The sequence below is a fragment of the Stigmatopora argus genome, chromosome 8 (genome assembly GCF_051989625.1).
Source record: "Stigmatopora argus isolate UIUO_Sarg chromosome 8, RoL_Sarg_1.0, whole genome shotgun sequence".
Taxonomy (NCBI): Eukaryota; Metazoa; Chordata; class Actinopteri; order Syngnathiformes; family Syngnathidae; genus Stigmatopora; species Stigmatopora argus.
In genome coordinates, this window is record NC_135394.1 from 18,263,991 (window position 1) to 18,276,351 (window position 12,361).

The 12,361-nt window shown below is 43.2% G+C and overlaps 1 protein-coding gene across 4 annotated transcripts; it reads left to right on the top strand.

Annotated features, from left to right (window-relative positions):
* The first annotated feature begins 16 nt into the window (after positions 1-16).
* Positions 17-12,294, top strand: kdm4aa (lysine (K)-specific demethylase 4A, genome duplicate a). 4 transcript variants are annotated; one of them, XM_077607570.1, is made up of 21 exons: positions 17-133; positions 1,236-1,373; positions 1,429-1,604; positions 1,989-2,103; positions 2,184-2,377; positions 2,724-2,773; positions 2,854-3,095; positions 3,164-3,363; positions 3,422-3,555; positions 4,225-4,568; positions 5,232-5,328; positions 5,397-5,581; positions 6,647-6,857; positions 6,946-7,022; positions 8,118-8,173; positions 8,259-8,367; positions 8,444-8,632; positions 9,266-9,436; positions 9,521-9,640; positions 10,411-10,503; positions 10,727-12,294. In XM_077607570.1, exons 2-21 carry the CDS (start codon positions 1,251-1,253, stop codon positions 10,865-10,867), a joined length of 3,027 nt encoding a protein of 1,008 aa, XP_077463696.1. In that variant the 5' UTR covers positions 17-133; positions 1,236-1,250; the 3' UTR covers positions 10,868-12,294. The 4 variants fall into 4 exon arrangements, 3 of the variants coding, with proteins under 3 accessions (XP_077463696.1, XP_077463699.1, XP_077463697.1); XM_077607573.1 differs by having other exon boundaries at positions 5,235-5,328; XM_077607571.1 differs by having other exon boundaries at positions 17-129.
* Positions 12,295-12,361: the final 67 nt, after the last annotated feature.

Below are 12,361 nucleotides of genomic sequence, written 5' to 3' on the forward strand. Positions count from 1 at the left end.
AACCCACACTGGGCATGCGTCACCGCCGTAATGGACGACCGTCTTTTCTACCCGGACTTCACGTCTGTCTTTTTAGTCCGCTAATTTACGGCTTGCGAAGAGGAACTGCACGTCCGACCTGCCTCGCACGTGAGTAAGTTGTGGGACGTTTCGACGGGGACTTTGTGCAGGGAAAAGTGTGAGCAAAAGGTAGTTTGTAGCGAACAGGGACGGCGAGCAACAAGCTGTGTTCGCTAGTTGGGCTAGCATGCTAATTGAGGGCAGCTGTCAGTTTTCACGCTGCTCAAACCTCGCCGGTTTTCTTTGAACTCTTCCAAATTTCGCTTAACAACAAGTGCCTATTTCATTACTGAGTATTGCTGAATGCGGTCCCTGGTGTTTTTCTCATTTTCCAAGTTTATTTCATCCTCAAAAAGCGAAGCGGTCTGTCCAACCCGTTAGCATGTTTAGCTAAATATTTTTCCAACTACCTTCGCTGTCACTGGGCCACAGTGGATGACAAGCAGGCTCTTTAGCCAATGGGAAGACTTCTGCTATTTCCTTGGTCCGCTTGAATAGGCGGGGTAGTTTGTGATTGGCCGGTTTGGCTGTATTTACTCACGGTTTGCAACACGCAGTTTTTGTCATTTCGCCTGTATTTTTGTGTAATTCTACAATGCAGAAAGGTTGACAAAGTAGTACTTTCTCCAGTTTAATGAAAGCAAATCAAGTTGCCTTAAGTTAAAAACGTCCCCAACTAATATTAATATATCGTCAAAGTAATTAAAACTTTAAAAATATATTATAGTGATCCCTTTCAATCACAAACCACTAAATAATTGCCAGCAAATTAAAATAATTTAAGAATTCAGCCTTTAATGCTTCGTTGAAACAAACCAATTAAAATAATTCCAAGTACCCCCTTCCAAATTTGTGTCCTATTTTTATGATAGATCAGTTTAGGGGGAAAATTGCTCAAAATTTATATGATAAATTTATCTATATATGTATGTATTTAATGTATATACGGTCACAAACGTATGAGCAATAACAGTAATAATTTTTCAATAATTTTTCAAAGGAGAAAAATGGGTTTAATAAATCATGAATAGATAAAAATAATTATAACATCACAAAATAAAATAAAATAATAAAATATAAGTGAACAAAAACCGCTTCAAAACCCAATCCGATCGATTGCCGATGATGCAATCGGAGCCTTAATTTCCACCAATTCCAAACCTCACGTTTTCCAGCCCGGTCGCGGCAAGATGAGCGCCGATGCGGCCTGCCGGATCATGACGTTCTCGCCGTCGGAGGAGGACTTCCGAGACTTCGGCCGCTACGTGGCCTACATGGAGTCTCAGGGAGCTCACCGAGCGGGGATGGTCAAGGTACGCGGAGGAGGCGGTCCCGCCGACACATCCCGTTAATCCCTCCCCCCTGCAGGTGATCCCGCCCAAAGGCTGGCGTCCGCGGAAGACGTACGACGACCTGGACGAGCTAGTCATTCCGGCTCCCATCCAGCAGGTGGTGACGGGTCAGTCGGGTCTCTTCACGCAGTACAACATTCAGAAGAAGCCCATGACCGTTCGAGAGTTCCGCCGGACCTCCAACACGGACAAGTAAGCTGCCGCGGAGTCCGGTCGTTACCGATTGGTCGGCTAGTACCGTATTTTCTCGCATATACGCCGTATTTGTTGCTAAAAAAAATGGTGACTGAATCCGGAGTACGGCTTATATGCGCACAAATTAGACTTGACTTGGCGTTGATTTTTCTTGCGATTTTCCCTTCAAAGTAACAGATTTGTATTCTCTATTAAAACCATGAATATGGAGGTATAAATTGTGAATCAGTCAATCAATTATACGAGAGAAATGGTCAAAATCAACAATTTTAAGGCCATTTTAAGGGTTCGGCTTATACGCAGGGGTGGCTAATATGCGAGAAAATACGATATATGAAGTGCATGTAGGTTTTAACGACGATGGTCCTTCTTCACCCACAGATTCTGCCATCCGAGTTACGTGGACTTTGACGAGCTGGAACGCAAGTTCTGGAAGAACCTGACCTTCAACCCGCCTCTCTACGGCGCCGACGTCAGCGGTAGCCTCTACGACCCGGTGGGTAGCCCACTCGCTATTTACCTTAGCCGCTAATCGATGTAGCGATCCTGCCCGCTGACCCGCTTGCCGGTTTCCAGGACGTGAGCGAGTGGAACATTGGGCACCTGAACACCATCTTGGACACGGTGGAGCACGAGAGCGGAGTGAAGATTAAAGGGGTCAACACGCCTTATCTCTACTTTGGGATGTGGAAGGCCGCCTTTGCCTGGCACACTGAGGACATGGACCTGTACAGCATCAACTACTTGCACTTCGGAGAGCCCAAATCCTGGTATGGAAGGAAGGGGGGGTTGGCCTCGTTCAATGGCGTTGGACGTTAATGGCGTTGGGCGTCAATGGCGTTGGGCGTCAGTGGCGTTGGAGGTCAATGGCGTTGGGCGTCAATGGCGTTGGAGATCAATGGCGTTGGGTGTCAATGGCATTGGGTGTCAATGGCGTTGGGGTCAATGGCGTTGGAGGGCAATGGCGTTGGGGTCAATGGCGTTGGATGGCGTTGGAGGTCAATGGCAATGGGCGTCCATGGCGATGGGCGTCAATGGCGTTGGGCGTCAATGGCGTTGAATCCCTTGACGTGTATTGCTATCAATGTGAGCGAACATGAATTCATCTCCGTCCAGGTACGCCGTCCCACCGGAACACGGCAGGAGACTGGAACGCCTCGCCAAGGGTACGTCCGTTCTCTCGATTTTATTCGTCATACGATGAAGGCTGGCATGGCACGGTGGTGACGCCTGGGCTGCTCGGCAGGTTTCTTCCCCGGCAACGCTCAGAGCTGCGAGGCCTTCCTGCGCCACAAGATGACGCTGATCTCGCCGTCCATCCTGAAGAAATACGGCATCCCCTTCGAGAAGGTGACGCAGGAGGCGGGCCAGTTCGTGGTCACCTTCCCGTTCAGCTACCACGCCGGATTCAACCACGGCTTCAACTGCGCCGAGTCCACCAATTTCGCCACGCGCCGCTGGATCGACTACGGGAAACAAGCCAAGCTGGTCGGTGGATGAGATTCCGATATCCCCTCGATTCTGTTATGCTGTTATTTATTTATTTTTTTGTCCAGTGCTCGTGCCGACAGGACACGGTAAAGATTTCCATGGACGTGTTTGTGCGCAAGTTCCAGCCGGAACGCTACAAGCTGTGGAAGGCGGGAAAGGACAACGCCCCCATCGACCACTCGGAGCCCACGCCGGAGGCTCGCGTCTTCCGCGGCGAGAGCCCGCCTCCGGAAGACGTTGGAGCGCCCGACGGCCCCGCCTCCAGGTAAGCCCCGGCGACGCCTATCGACGACGACGCCCCGGCTGACGCGTCCGCACCTTAGCCCGAAAGCTCGGACGGCCGTCAAACGACCGCCGGACGCGTCGCTGGACGTCAAGAGCGATTTGGCGGAAGAGGAGGTGGAGCCAAAGAAGGCCAAGATGGATTCTCCCGCCCGGTTGGAGCTTGAGACGCTAGGTAAGCGTTTTAGCTTAGCTACAAGTCTGTTTTTTTTAATTGCCATTTTAAGAAATATAATTGAACTTTCAAAAATACATTTTTTGGTTGGATTTTTCCAAAAATCAATTTTTTTTCAATTATTTTTGGGACTAAAAGGGTTAAATTGAGAAATATAATTAGCTTAGAAAAAATGTTTCTTATTTACATTGTTGCATGAGCACGTTTGTATGAAAAAAATAATCCTAATTGATGGCATTTAAAAAAATCGATATTTTATTCAAATTTTAAAAATGTACTCTTTCAAATGCATTTTTAGAATACATTTTATTAACTACAATAAAATAAAACAGGAAATGAACTAGATAAATTCCATCTAATTTTTAGAGTTATCATTCCTAACATATACTATATGACTACATTTATTTTGAAAAATGCTTTTTCAATCTGATTCGAATTTGATAAAAAGAAATGCACTTTACCTAACTCACCCTAAACCTTATACATCTACTACATCTTCATTCGTATAACTATATAAAAGTAAGAGTAAGAGTACTCCAAGCTATTTTATCAAATTTTAAATTAAAAAAATAAATCTTTCGATGTAAAGAGTGTTTTTTGCAAGTTTAGTAAAAATGTAAGACCAATTTTAGCTGCTCGACTGAAGTTTTTGGTTTGGTTCTTATTTAGATCAGACTGTCAATTCGGAGCTATCGCCGCCGCACAAAATAGAAGAAGTAGACGACAAAAAGCCCATGGCTTGCTCAAGAAAGGAAGCGGCGACGGACGGCTCCGCCAACCACGCGCCGGCCGCCGAGGACCCGGAACCGATAAAAGGCGGCCAAGAGGAGGACCCCGATGACGAAAACCTGGGCCCGGCGGCGGCGGTGGCGGCGCGCGCCGCCTTCCAGAGGACGCTGAGTCCCGCCGACGTTCTTCACGTGCACAGTTATGCCAAAGGAGAAGACGCCGCGCCCAGAGACCGAGACAAGGACGAAAGCGGCGGCGAGGACCTCCACCGAGACGCCGGCAAAGTGAGTCACGTCCAAAGTTTTTCTAACTTTGTCACACACAAAAAAATTGAAAAAATATAGGGTCACAAAAATCTGAAAATTATCTTTAGCCACTACCAAATATGATTTTTTTCTTTTTGAGCCGCTCTGATTTTAATATTAAATGTTCTTGTTAATGCAGGAATAGTGAGCAGTATTATATAATGAATGAATAGTCCAGACACCATTAAAAGCACTGTCCCAAAATGGCGTCTTTTCGCCTATCACGGCAGCTCTTTGAAGCGCCTTAAACGAGATTTTACCACTTTTATCCGGGAAGCGTTTTTTTTACCCGTAGAGCACGTCCAAAGTTTTTCTAACTTTGTCACAAAAAATATTTGAAAAAAATATAAGGTCACAAAATCAGAAAATTATCTTTAGCCACTACCAAATATGAACTTTTTTTCTTTTTGAGCAGCTCTGATTTTAGTATTAAATGTTCTTGTTAACGCAGGAATAGTGAACAGTATATAATGAATTAATGGTCCAGACACCAGTAAAACTACTGTCCCAAAATGGCGTCTTTTTGCCTATCGCGGCAGCTCTTTGAAGCGAGTTAAACATGGTTTTAACACTCCGGGAAGCTTTTTTTCCCCATTTCGTCGTAATCGCGGAGCCTGAGGTGAAAGCGGTGTTCATGTCCAGCAGGGGGCCGAGGAAGCGCTGGGGGCGTCGGAGCAGAGCCGACTGGGCCGGCTGCCGGGACACCACCCGCTCATCAAGGACGGCGTCAGCGACGAAGGTACGTCGCCCGCCGAGCTCGCCAATCTTTACCAAGCTCGCTCGGACGCCGGTCTTTTTGCTCGGCAGAGACTCCGGAGGAAGGATCGCCCGTCAAAGAGGGCGGTCCCGAGGGCGAGGGCTGGGCCAAAGCGCTGGCCCACCTGTGGCAGAGCCGGCCCCCCAACATCAAGCGGGAGCGCGAGTACAACCAGCGGGCCGGCGCCAAGCCGCCCTACTGCTCCATATGCTCACTCTTCCTGGCCTATCAGCAGGTAACGCCATTCCCGTGAGGCGTCCAATCCAATGGCTGTTTTTTTTTCGGGAGTGGGGGGGGTGTCGGGGATTATTTTGCAAGAAAAATGTTGCGGTGTCAGTAGAATCGTTGGCAATGTTTTTTTTTAGGAATAGAAGATGGTTTTGCTCTTTACCAGTTGTATTTTGAAAAGATTAACAGCTTCATATTTTATTTTAAGAATAAAATTAAAAATAATTTGAAAGGTAATTTTAAAAAAATAGATACTACTTTTTTTTTAATTAAAAGCGTAATAATTAAAATAATTGCAAAAGTCATTTAAAAAAAAATCACATTAGAAAGTCTATGAATACATTGAAATATTAGGTACTTCATTTTTTATTTTAAGGTTAAAAATAATTTCAAAACTCGTTTTAAAACAAATATTACAATTAAAAAAATGATTAAATACTACTTATTTTTTTTATTAAAAGTGTAATAATTAAAATAATTGCAAAAGTCATTTAAAAAAAAAAAACATTAAAAAAAATTACAATTAAAAATAATAATTAAATACTACTTATTTTTTTTATTAAAAGTGTAATAATTAAAATAATTGCAAAAGTCATTAAAAAAATCATATTAGAAAGTCTATGAATACATTGAAATATTAAGTACTTCATTTTTTATTTAAAGGTTAAAAATAATTTCAAAACTCATTTAAAAAAAATATTACAATAAAAAAAAAACTACAAATTCATTTAAATATTAAATACTTCATTTCTTATTTTAAGGATAAAAATTAAGATAATTTCTAAAGTCATTTAAAAAATATTTCAATTAGAAAATCTGTGAGTACATTTAAATATTAAATACTTAATTTCAAAAGTCATTTAAAAAAAATATTCTACATAACAAACAACCTATGAATACATTTAAATATTAAGTAAATCACTTGCGGAAGTATAAAAATGCATGTTATGGGTCAAAATTTAAACCATGTCAAATTTGAAAGAAAACGTAAAAATGTTGTTTCTTAACAGTTACTTTCATTTTGTATTTCACCTGACAATTGTCTTTTTTCTTTTCCGTCCGCGGCGAGCAGATGGAGAGCGCGAGCGGCGCCGACGCGCCGGCGCCGGTGCCGGCGGCGGGCGGGCGCATGCGCAGCAAGCCGCTCATCCCGGAGACGTGCTTCTCCACCACCACCGAGGAAGACTCGGAGTGCGAGGAGGCCCCGCCCACGCCGCGCCTGGAGGAGGACGGGACCAGCCTGCTGGTCAGCTGCTCGCAGTGCGCCGTCCGCGTCCACGCCAGTCAGTCGCCGCGCCGCGCTCCGCCCCGGGCATCCGTCCGTCCGTACCGCTCCCGTCTCGCGCTCACTTAATTTTATTTTTGTTTTAGGCTGTTACGGCGTGGATCCCGCCGGCGTCGGCAAGGACTGGAAGTGCGCCCGTTGTAAAGCCAACGCCTTGATGGAGGTCAGAGACTCACCTGATATTTGTTAGCATTAGATGACCACGTGGCGGTGGGCGAGGGGGTAGCGTGCTCCGTTCTAAGGTCGAGGGTTCAATCCCAGGTGGGTCCTCACCGTGGGGAGTTTGGATGTTAGCACGCTAAGCTAATTGATCGCTCTAAATCAGGGCTCGGGAACCTTTTGGACAGATAGAGCCGTAAACAATTCATATTTTCAAATGTTATTCCTTGAGAGCCATATTCAGAATTTCAAATACATGAAAATATGGATTTGATTTTATTACCGCTTTTAAGGTACAAAAAGTCCCTTTGACAAAACTGTTGGCACCGTGGCGCTCCTATTGGTGCTTTTGGGACTCGGCTTGCTTACCGTATTTTAGCTCGCGGGTTAGCGGAGAGCCGTATGCACCCATCAAAATAGCCACATGTGGCTCCCGAGCTATAGGTTTGTTTCCCTAATCTAAATTGTCCCTTGCTATTAGTGAGTGGTTATTAGTTTCCTTGTACCCACCGATTGGTTGGCTACCCATTGAGGGGGTCCCCCGCCCGGTGTTCGTAGTTGGCTCCGGCACCCCCCGCGACCCTTCTGAGGATAAGCGGTAGGGATAATGAATGTTTAAGCAGGGGTGTCAAAGCCAGTTTGGTTGGCGTGCCACATTCATGGTGACCAGATCTCATGTGGGCTGGACCATTGTAGATATAATATTTAGATTTTTTTAATATATATATATAAATGGATTAAAAGAACTGGATTAAAAGCCCTGAATATTCATTTTTATAGATCTAAAACAATGTTTATTTGAGCTTTTTAAAATATATTTTTAGATTTTACAAAATGATTTTTGAACTAAAAACACAGAAAAAATGGATTAAAAAATGACAATGATTGATTTAAAAGGGGAGAAATCCGGAAAATGTAATATACATCTATGCTCTTCATTTGAATTTGATCCTAAAACAGAAAGTCGCCACTCATGATTTACTTTTCCGGGCCGCACAAAATGATGCGGCGGGCCAGATTTGGCCCCAGGGCCGCCACTTTGACACCTGTGGTTTAAGGGTTTACACTGACCCCAGAATGGCTGGTCTTCTTCTTTCAGAACTGCTGCCTGTGCTGTCTACGTGGCGGCGCCCTGCAGAGGGCCAACAACAACAAGTAAGTTTCCCACGCCAGTTGCCCCGCCCCACTCGGTTGCCCCGCCCCCCTCGGATCGGCTCTCCACGTGTCACCATCGCGGCAGGTGGGTTCACGTGCTGTGCGCCGTGGCCGTCCTGGAGGCTCGCTTCGTCAACGTGGCCGACAGGAGGCCCGTGGATCTGAGCGGCATCCCTTTGCAGAGATTCAAACTGGTCAGCCCCGCCCCCAAAACGCCAACGCCGCTTTTCAGGCGGCGGGATAAAAGCTAAAAGCGTGCGGCCTTTGCAGAAGTGCTACTACTGCAAGAAGCGCATGAAGAAGGCATCGGGCTGCTGCGTGCAGTGTTCGCACGGGCGCTGCCCCACCGCCTACCACCCCACCTGCGCGCAGGCCGCCGGCGTGCTGATGCAGCCCGACGATTGGCCCTTCGTGGTGCACGTCACCTGCTGTCGACACAAAGGACCCGCCCAGATCGAGGTGAGCTCAAGTCACCTGTTGAAGGTTAACTCTATCGGGAAATATCTTTTGGACTGTTATAGTCCAAAATTACCAGAAAAGACGGCCGTACAACGCTCATAATAACAACACTGTAAAATACATGTGTCAAAGTGGCGGCCCGTGGGCCAAATCTGGCCCGCCGCATCATTTTGTGCGGCCTGGGAAAGTCAATCATGAGTGGCGACTTTCTGTTTTAGGATCAAATTAAAATGAAGAGTAGTGATGTATATTACATTTCCTGATTTTCCCCTTTTTTAAATCAATCATTGTCATTTTTAATCCATTTTTTCCATGTTTTTAGTTCAAAAATCATTTTGTAAAATCTAAAAATATTTATAAAAAAAGCTAAAATAAACATTGTTTTAGATCTATAAAAAACGGAATATTCAGGGCTTTTAATCCAGTTATTTTAATCCATTTATAAACAAAAATATGTAAATATTCTATCTAAAATGGTCCGGCCCATGTGAAATCAAGTTGACGTTAAAGCAGCTCGCGAACCAACCCGAGTCTGACACCCTTGCAGTAGAATCTCAGAAATACGATCAACCCTATGATTGGTTGTCTTTTTTTCCCCCGGTGCCCCGCGATTGGCCGGTCTCCCGTTCTCAGCGCAACAAGGCGGCCATGCAGGAGCTGACGGTGGGCCAGAAAGTCATCTGCAAGCACAAGAACGGTCGCTACTACCAGTGCGACGTGGTGCAGCTGTCCAAGGAGACCTTCTACGAGGTCAACTTTGACGACGGCTCCTTCAGCGACAACCTCTTCCCCGAGGATATTGTGGTGGGTGGGCCTCCGCCGCGTCCGTCCCTCGCCCCCCCCGGGCGCTCACGCAAAAGCCTGAACGCCGGCCGCCTCGCCCGCCAGAACCGAGACTGCGCCCAGCTGGGCCCGCCCCCGCCTGGCGAAGCCGTGCAGGTGCGCTGGACCGACGGACTGGTCTACGGCGCCAAGTTTGTGGCGTCCCGCGTCGTTCAGATGTACCTGGTGAGGAAACGCCACTGAATACACTTTTTAAAAAGGAAACAAAAAACGTTGTATTGATTATAAAGACTACTGTTTTCTGTCATTGAAGCCCATAGACGGCCTATCCGTTTTATGCGGTGGGAGGGTGCGGCTTGGCCAGAGGAAGAGCCAATTAGATTTTTTCTTTTTTTAACCTCATTGGCTGTCTTTGACATTACAGTGGATTCCCCGAGTTATCTTACGTTTTTTTTTTTTTGCACGTTACCAAGTTGAACGCAAAAGTTTTTTGTCCTTTTTAGAGACTTTCCGGACAAGTAAGGATGCACTAATTCAAGGGTGTCAAACTCGGGTTGGTTCGCGGGCCGCATTAACGTCAATTGATGTGGGCTGGACCATTTTAGATATAATATTTAGATTTTTTAAAAATAAATGGTTTAAAAGAACTGGATTAAATGCCCTGAATATTCCGTTTTTTATAGATCTAAAACAATGTTTATTTTGTTGCTTTTTTTCATATATTTTTAGATTTTACAAAATAATTTTTGAACTAAAAACACAGAAAAAATGGATTAAAAAAAATTGAAATTATGGATTTAAAATGGGGGGAAAATCAGGAAATGTAATATACATCTATACTCTTCATTTGAATTTGATCCTAAAACACAAAGACGGCACTCATGATTTACTTTGTCGGGCCACACAAAATGATGCGGCGGGCCAGATTTGGCCCCCGGGCCGCCACTTTGACACCTGTGCACTAATTTGTTCATCTTGATCCTCGGCGGGCACAGGTGGAGTTTGAAGACGGCTCGCAGCTGACCACCAAACGGGACGACGTCTACTCGCTGGACGAGGAGCTGCCCAAGCGGGTCAAATCCAGACTGGTGAGTCCTGTGTGTGCAAGTGGGGCATAAAAAAAGTAGCAAAAACTTAATAAATCAATAAAAAATTAAAAGCTAAAGCTACTGTTACACGGATGACATTTTACTCAAGTAAAGAAGTGCTTTAAAAATCCTCTCAAAGTAAAAAGTAGCTCATTCAAAGGTGCTCGGAAAATGCTACAGGAAGTGACTTTCAAAGTAAAATGACTGATTTGTAACTCTGCAGTCCAAAGCATCGGACATGCGCTTCGACGGCATCTTCGAGGGCAAGGAGATCATCCGGGAGTCCAAGAGGCAGCGGGTCATCAACTCGCGTTACCGTGGCGACTACATTGAACCCGTCATCTATAGAGCCATCATGGAGTAGACTTGTGCACTTTTTTTTTTACTCCCTCCCTGAGGAGGTAAGGGCAGTATTTTCATTCTCCTCCAGAGCGGCGCTGTTTCCTCTTGTACGCCTTCAGAACGGTGAAAAAGAAATAGCATTGAGAACAAAATAATAAACATTGAGGAATAAATTGAAAATTACAACTAAAAATAATTAGGAAAATAATGTTAAAAATAGAGATTTATTTTATAATGTAAATAAAATTTATTTTCTTTTATTTTTTGCCCAAATTATTTCTTTTTTTTTTTTTTTTAATGCATTTTCTACATACTATTTTCTTAATCTATTTTTATCCGGTAAATTTGTGTCTAAAAATATTACTATTTATTTTGAAATAGGAATTTGGTTACTCCTTTTTTATGCTTTTTTTTTTTTTTTTAATGTAAGATTCTTTAAACTTTAATTTTTGAATTGTCCCTTAATTTTCAACATTTGTAATTTTTTTAAGTGGGGATTTGCTCATTTTTAGTTGTATTTTTCAATTCAATTTGATATAATAAAATACATTTTGTATATTTTTTTGCGTGTGCTTCTGTGCTAATGCTAGCTTTTAATGTAGATTCGCGAAATTACATTTTGTCATCGAGGGGTTAAACCAAAACATTTAATGGACAACACATCTCAATTATATATATATCTATTTTACTATTATTTTTATATTTTTTATGAATAGATAAAATTATACCTTGTTAAACTGTTTATAAAATCAAAAGTACTATGAATGGAAAAAAAAGAAAAACGCACTGGTTAAGCATCAACTAACATTTTAAAATAGTATTTGTTTGTTTTTTGACATCAATAGCTATCCAATGTATTCATCTTGGAGGTCTGGCTGAAAAATGTCTGGTAGTCGCCGTCCAATTTTGTACAATTGAGCATTTGGTGGCCACAATATTGTTTTCTGCAACATATTTTGTTCTGACTTTCATAACAAAGACACATTTCAAAATGAAATGTACGCAAAATCCATCCAATAATATGATTTTATTCATTCATTTGTTATCTTTGCCACTTACTGTGCTTCTCATTGCAACATGTCTTTACAAAAACATTTATATTCGCTAAAAAAACATAGTGATAATATATACATGCTACGTAATGTACACGCTAGGCGAAATCGTGCTAACGTTAGCTTAACCTTTCGAATCCTATTTTTTTTCTAAAACAGATTTTTATTAAAAAAAGCCATTTTTAATGTCTTCCCCTTCAATTTTCTAATTCAACTTTTAGCGGTGCGGCTTGTCTAGTTTATAGCAAGCGTTAGAAAAATATTACTCATAAAATGATTTTTAAAAGATGTCTGTTTTTGGAAAAATGTTCTTTGTATGTGTTTTGTGTAAATGTGCACTTCAGATATTCAAGTTTTTGCAAAGGTTTTGTTTCAATAATAAAATATGATTACTAAACTTTACGGTCTTTTTACCCACGCAAATGAATTTGTCTGCCATTGACTTTGATTGGACATCAATTGCA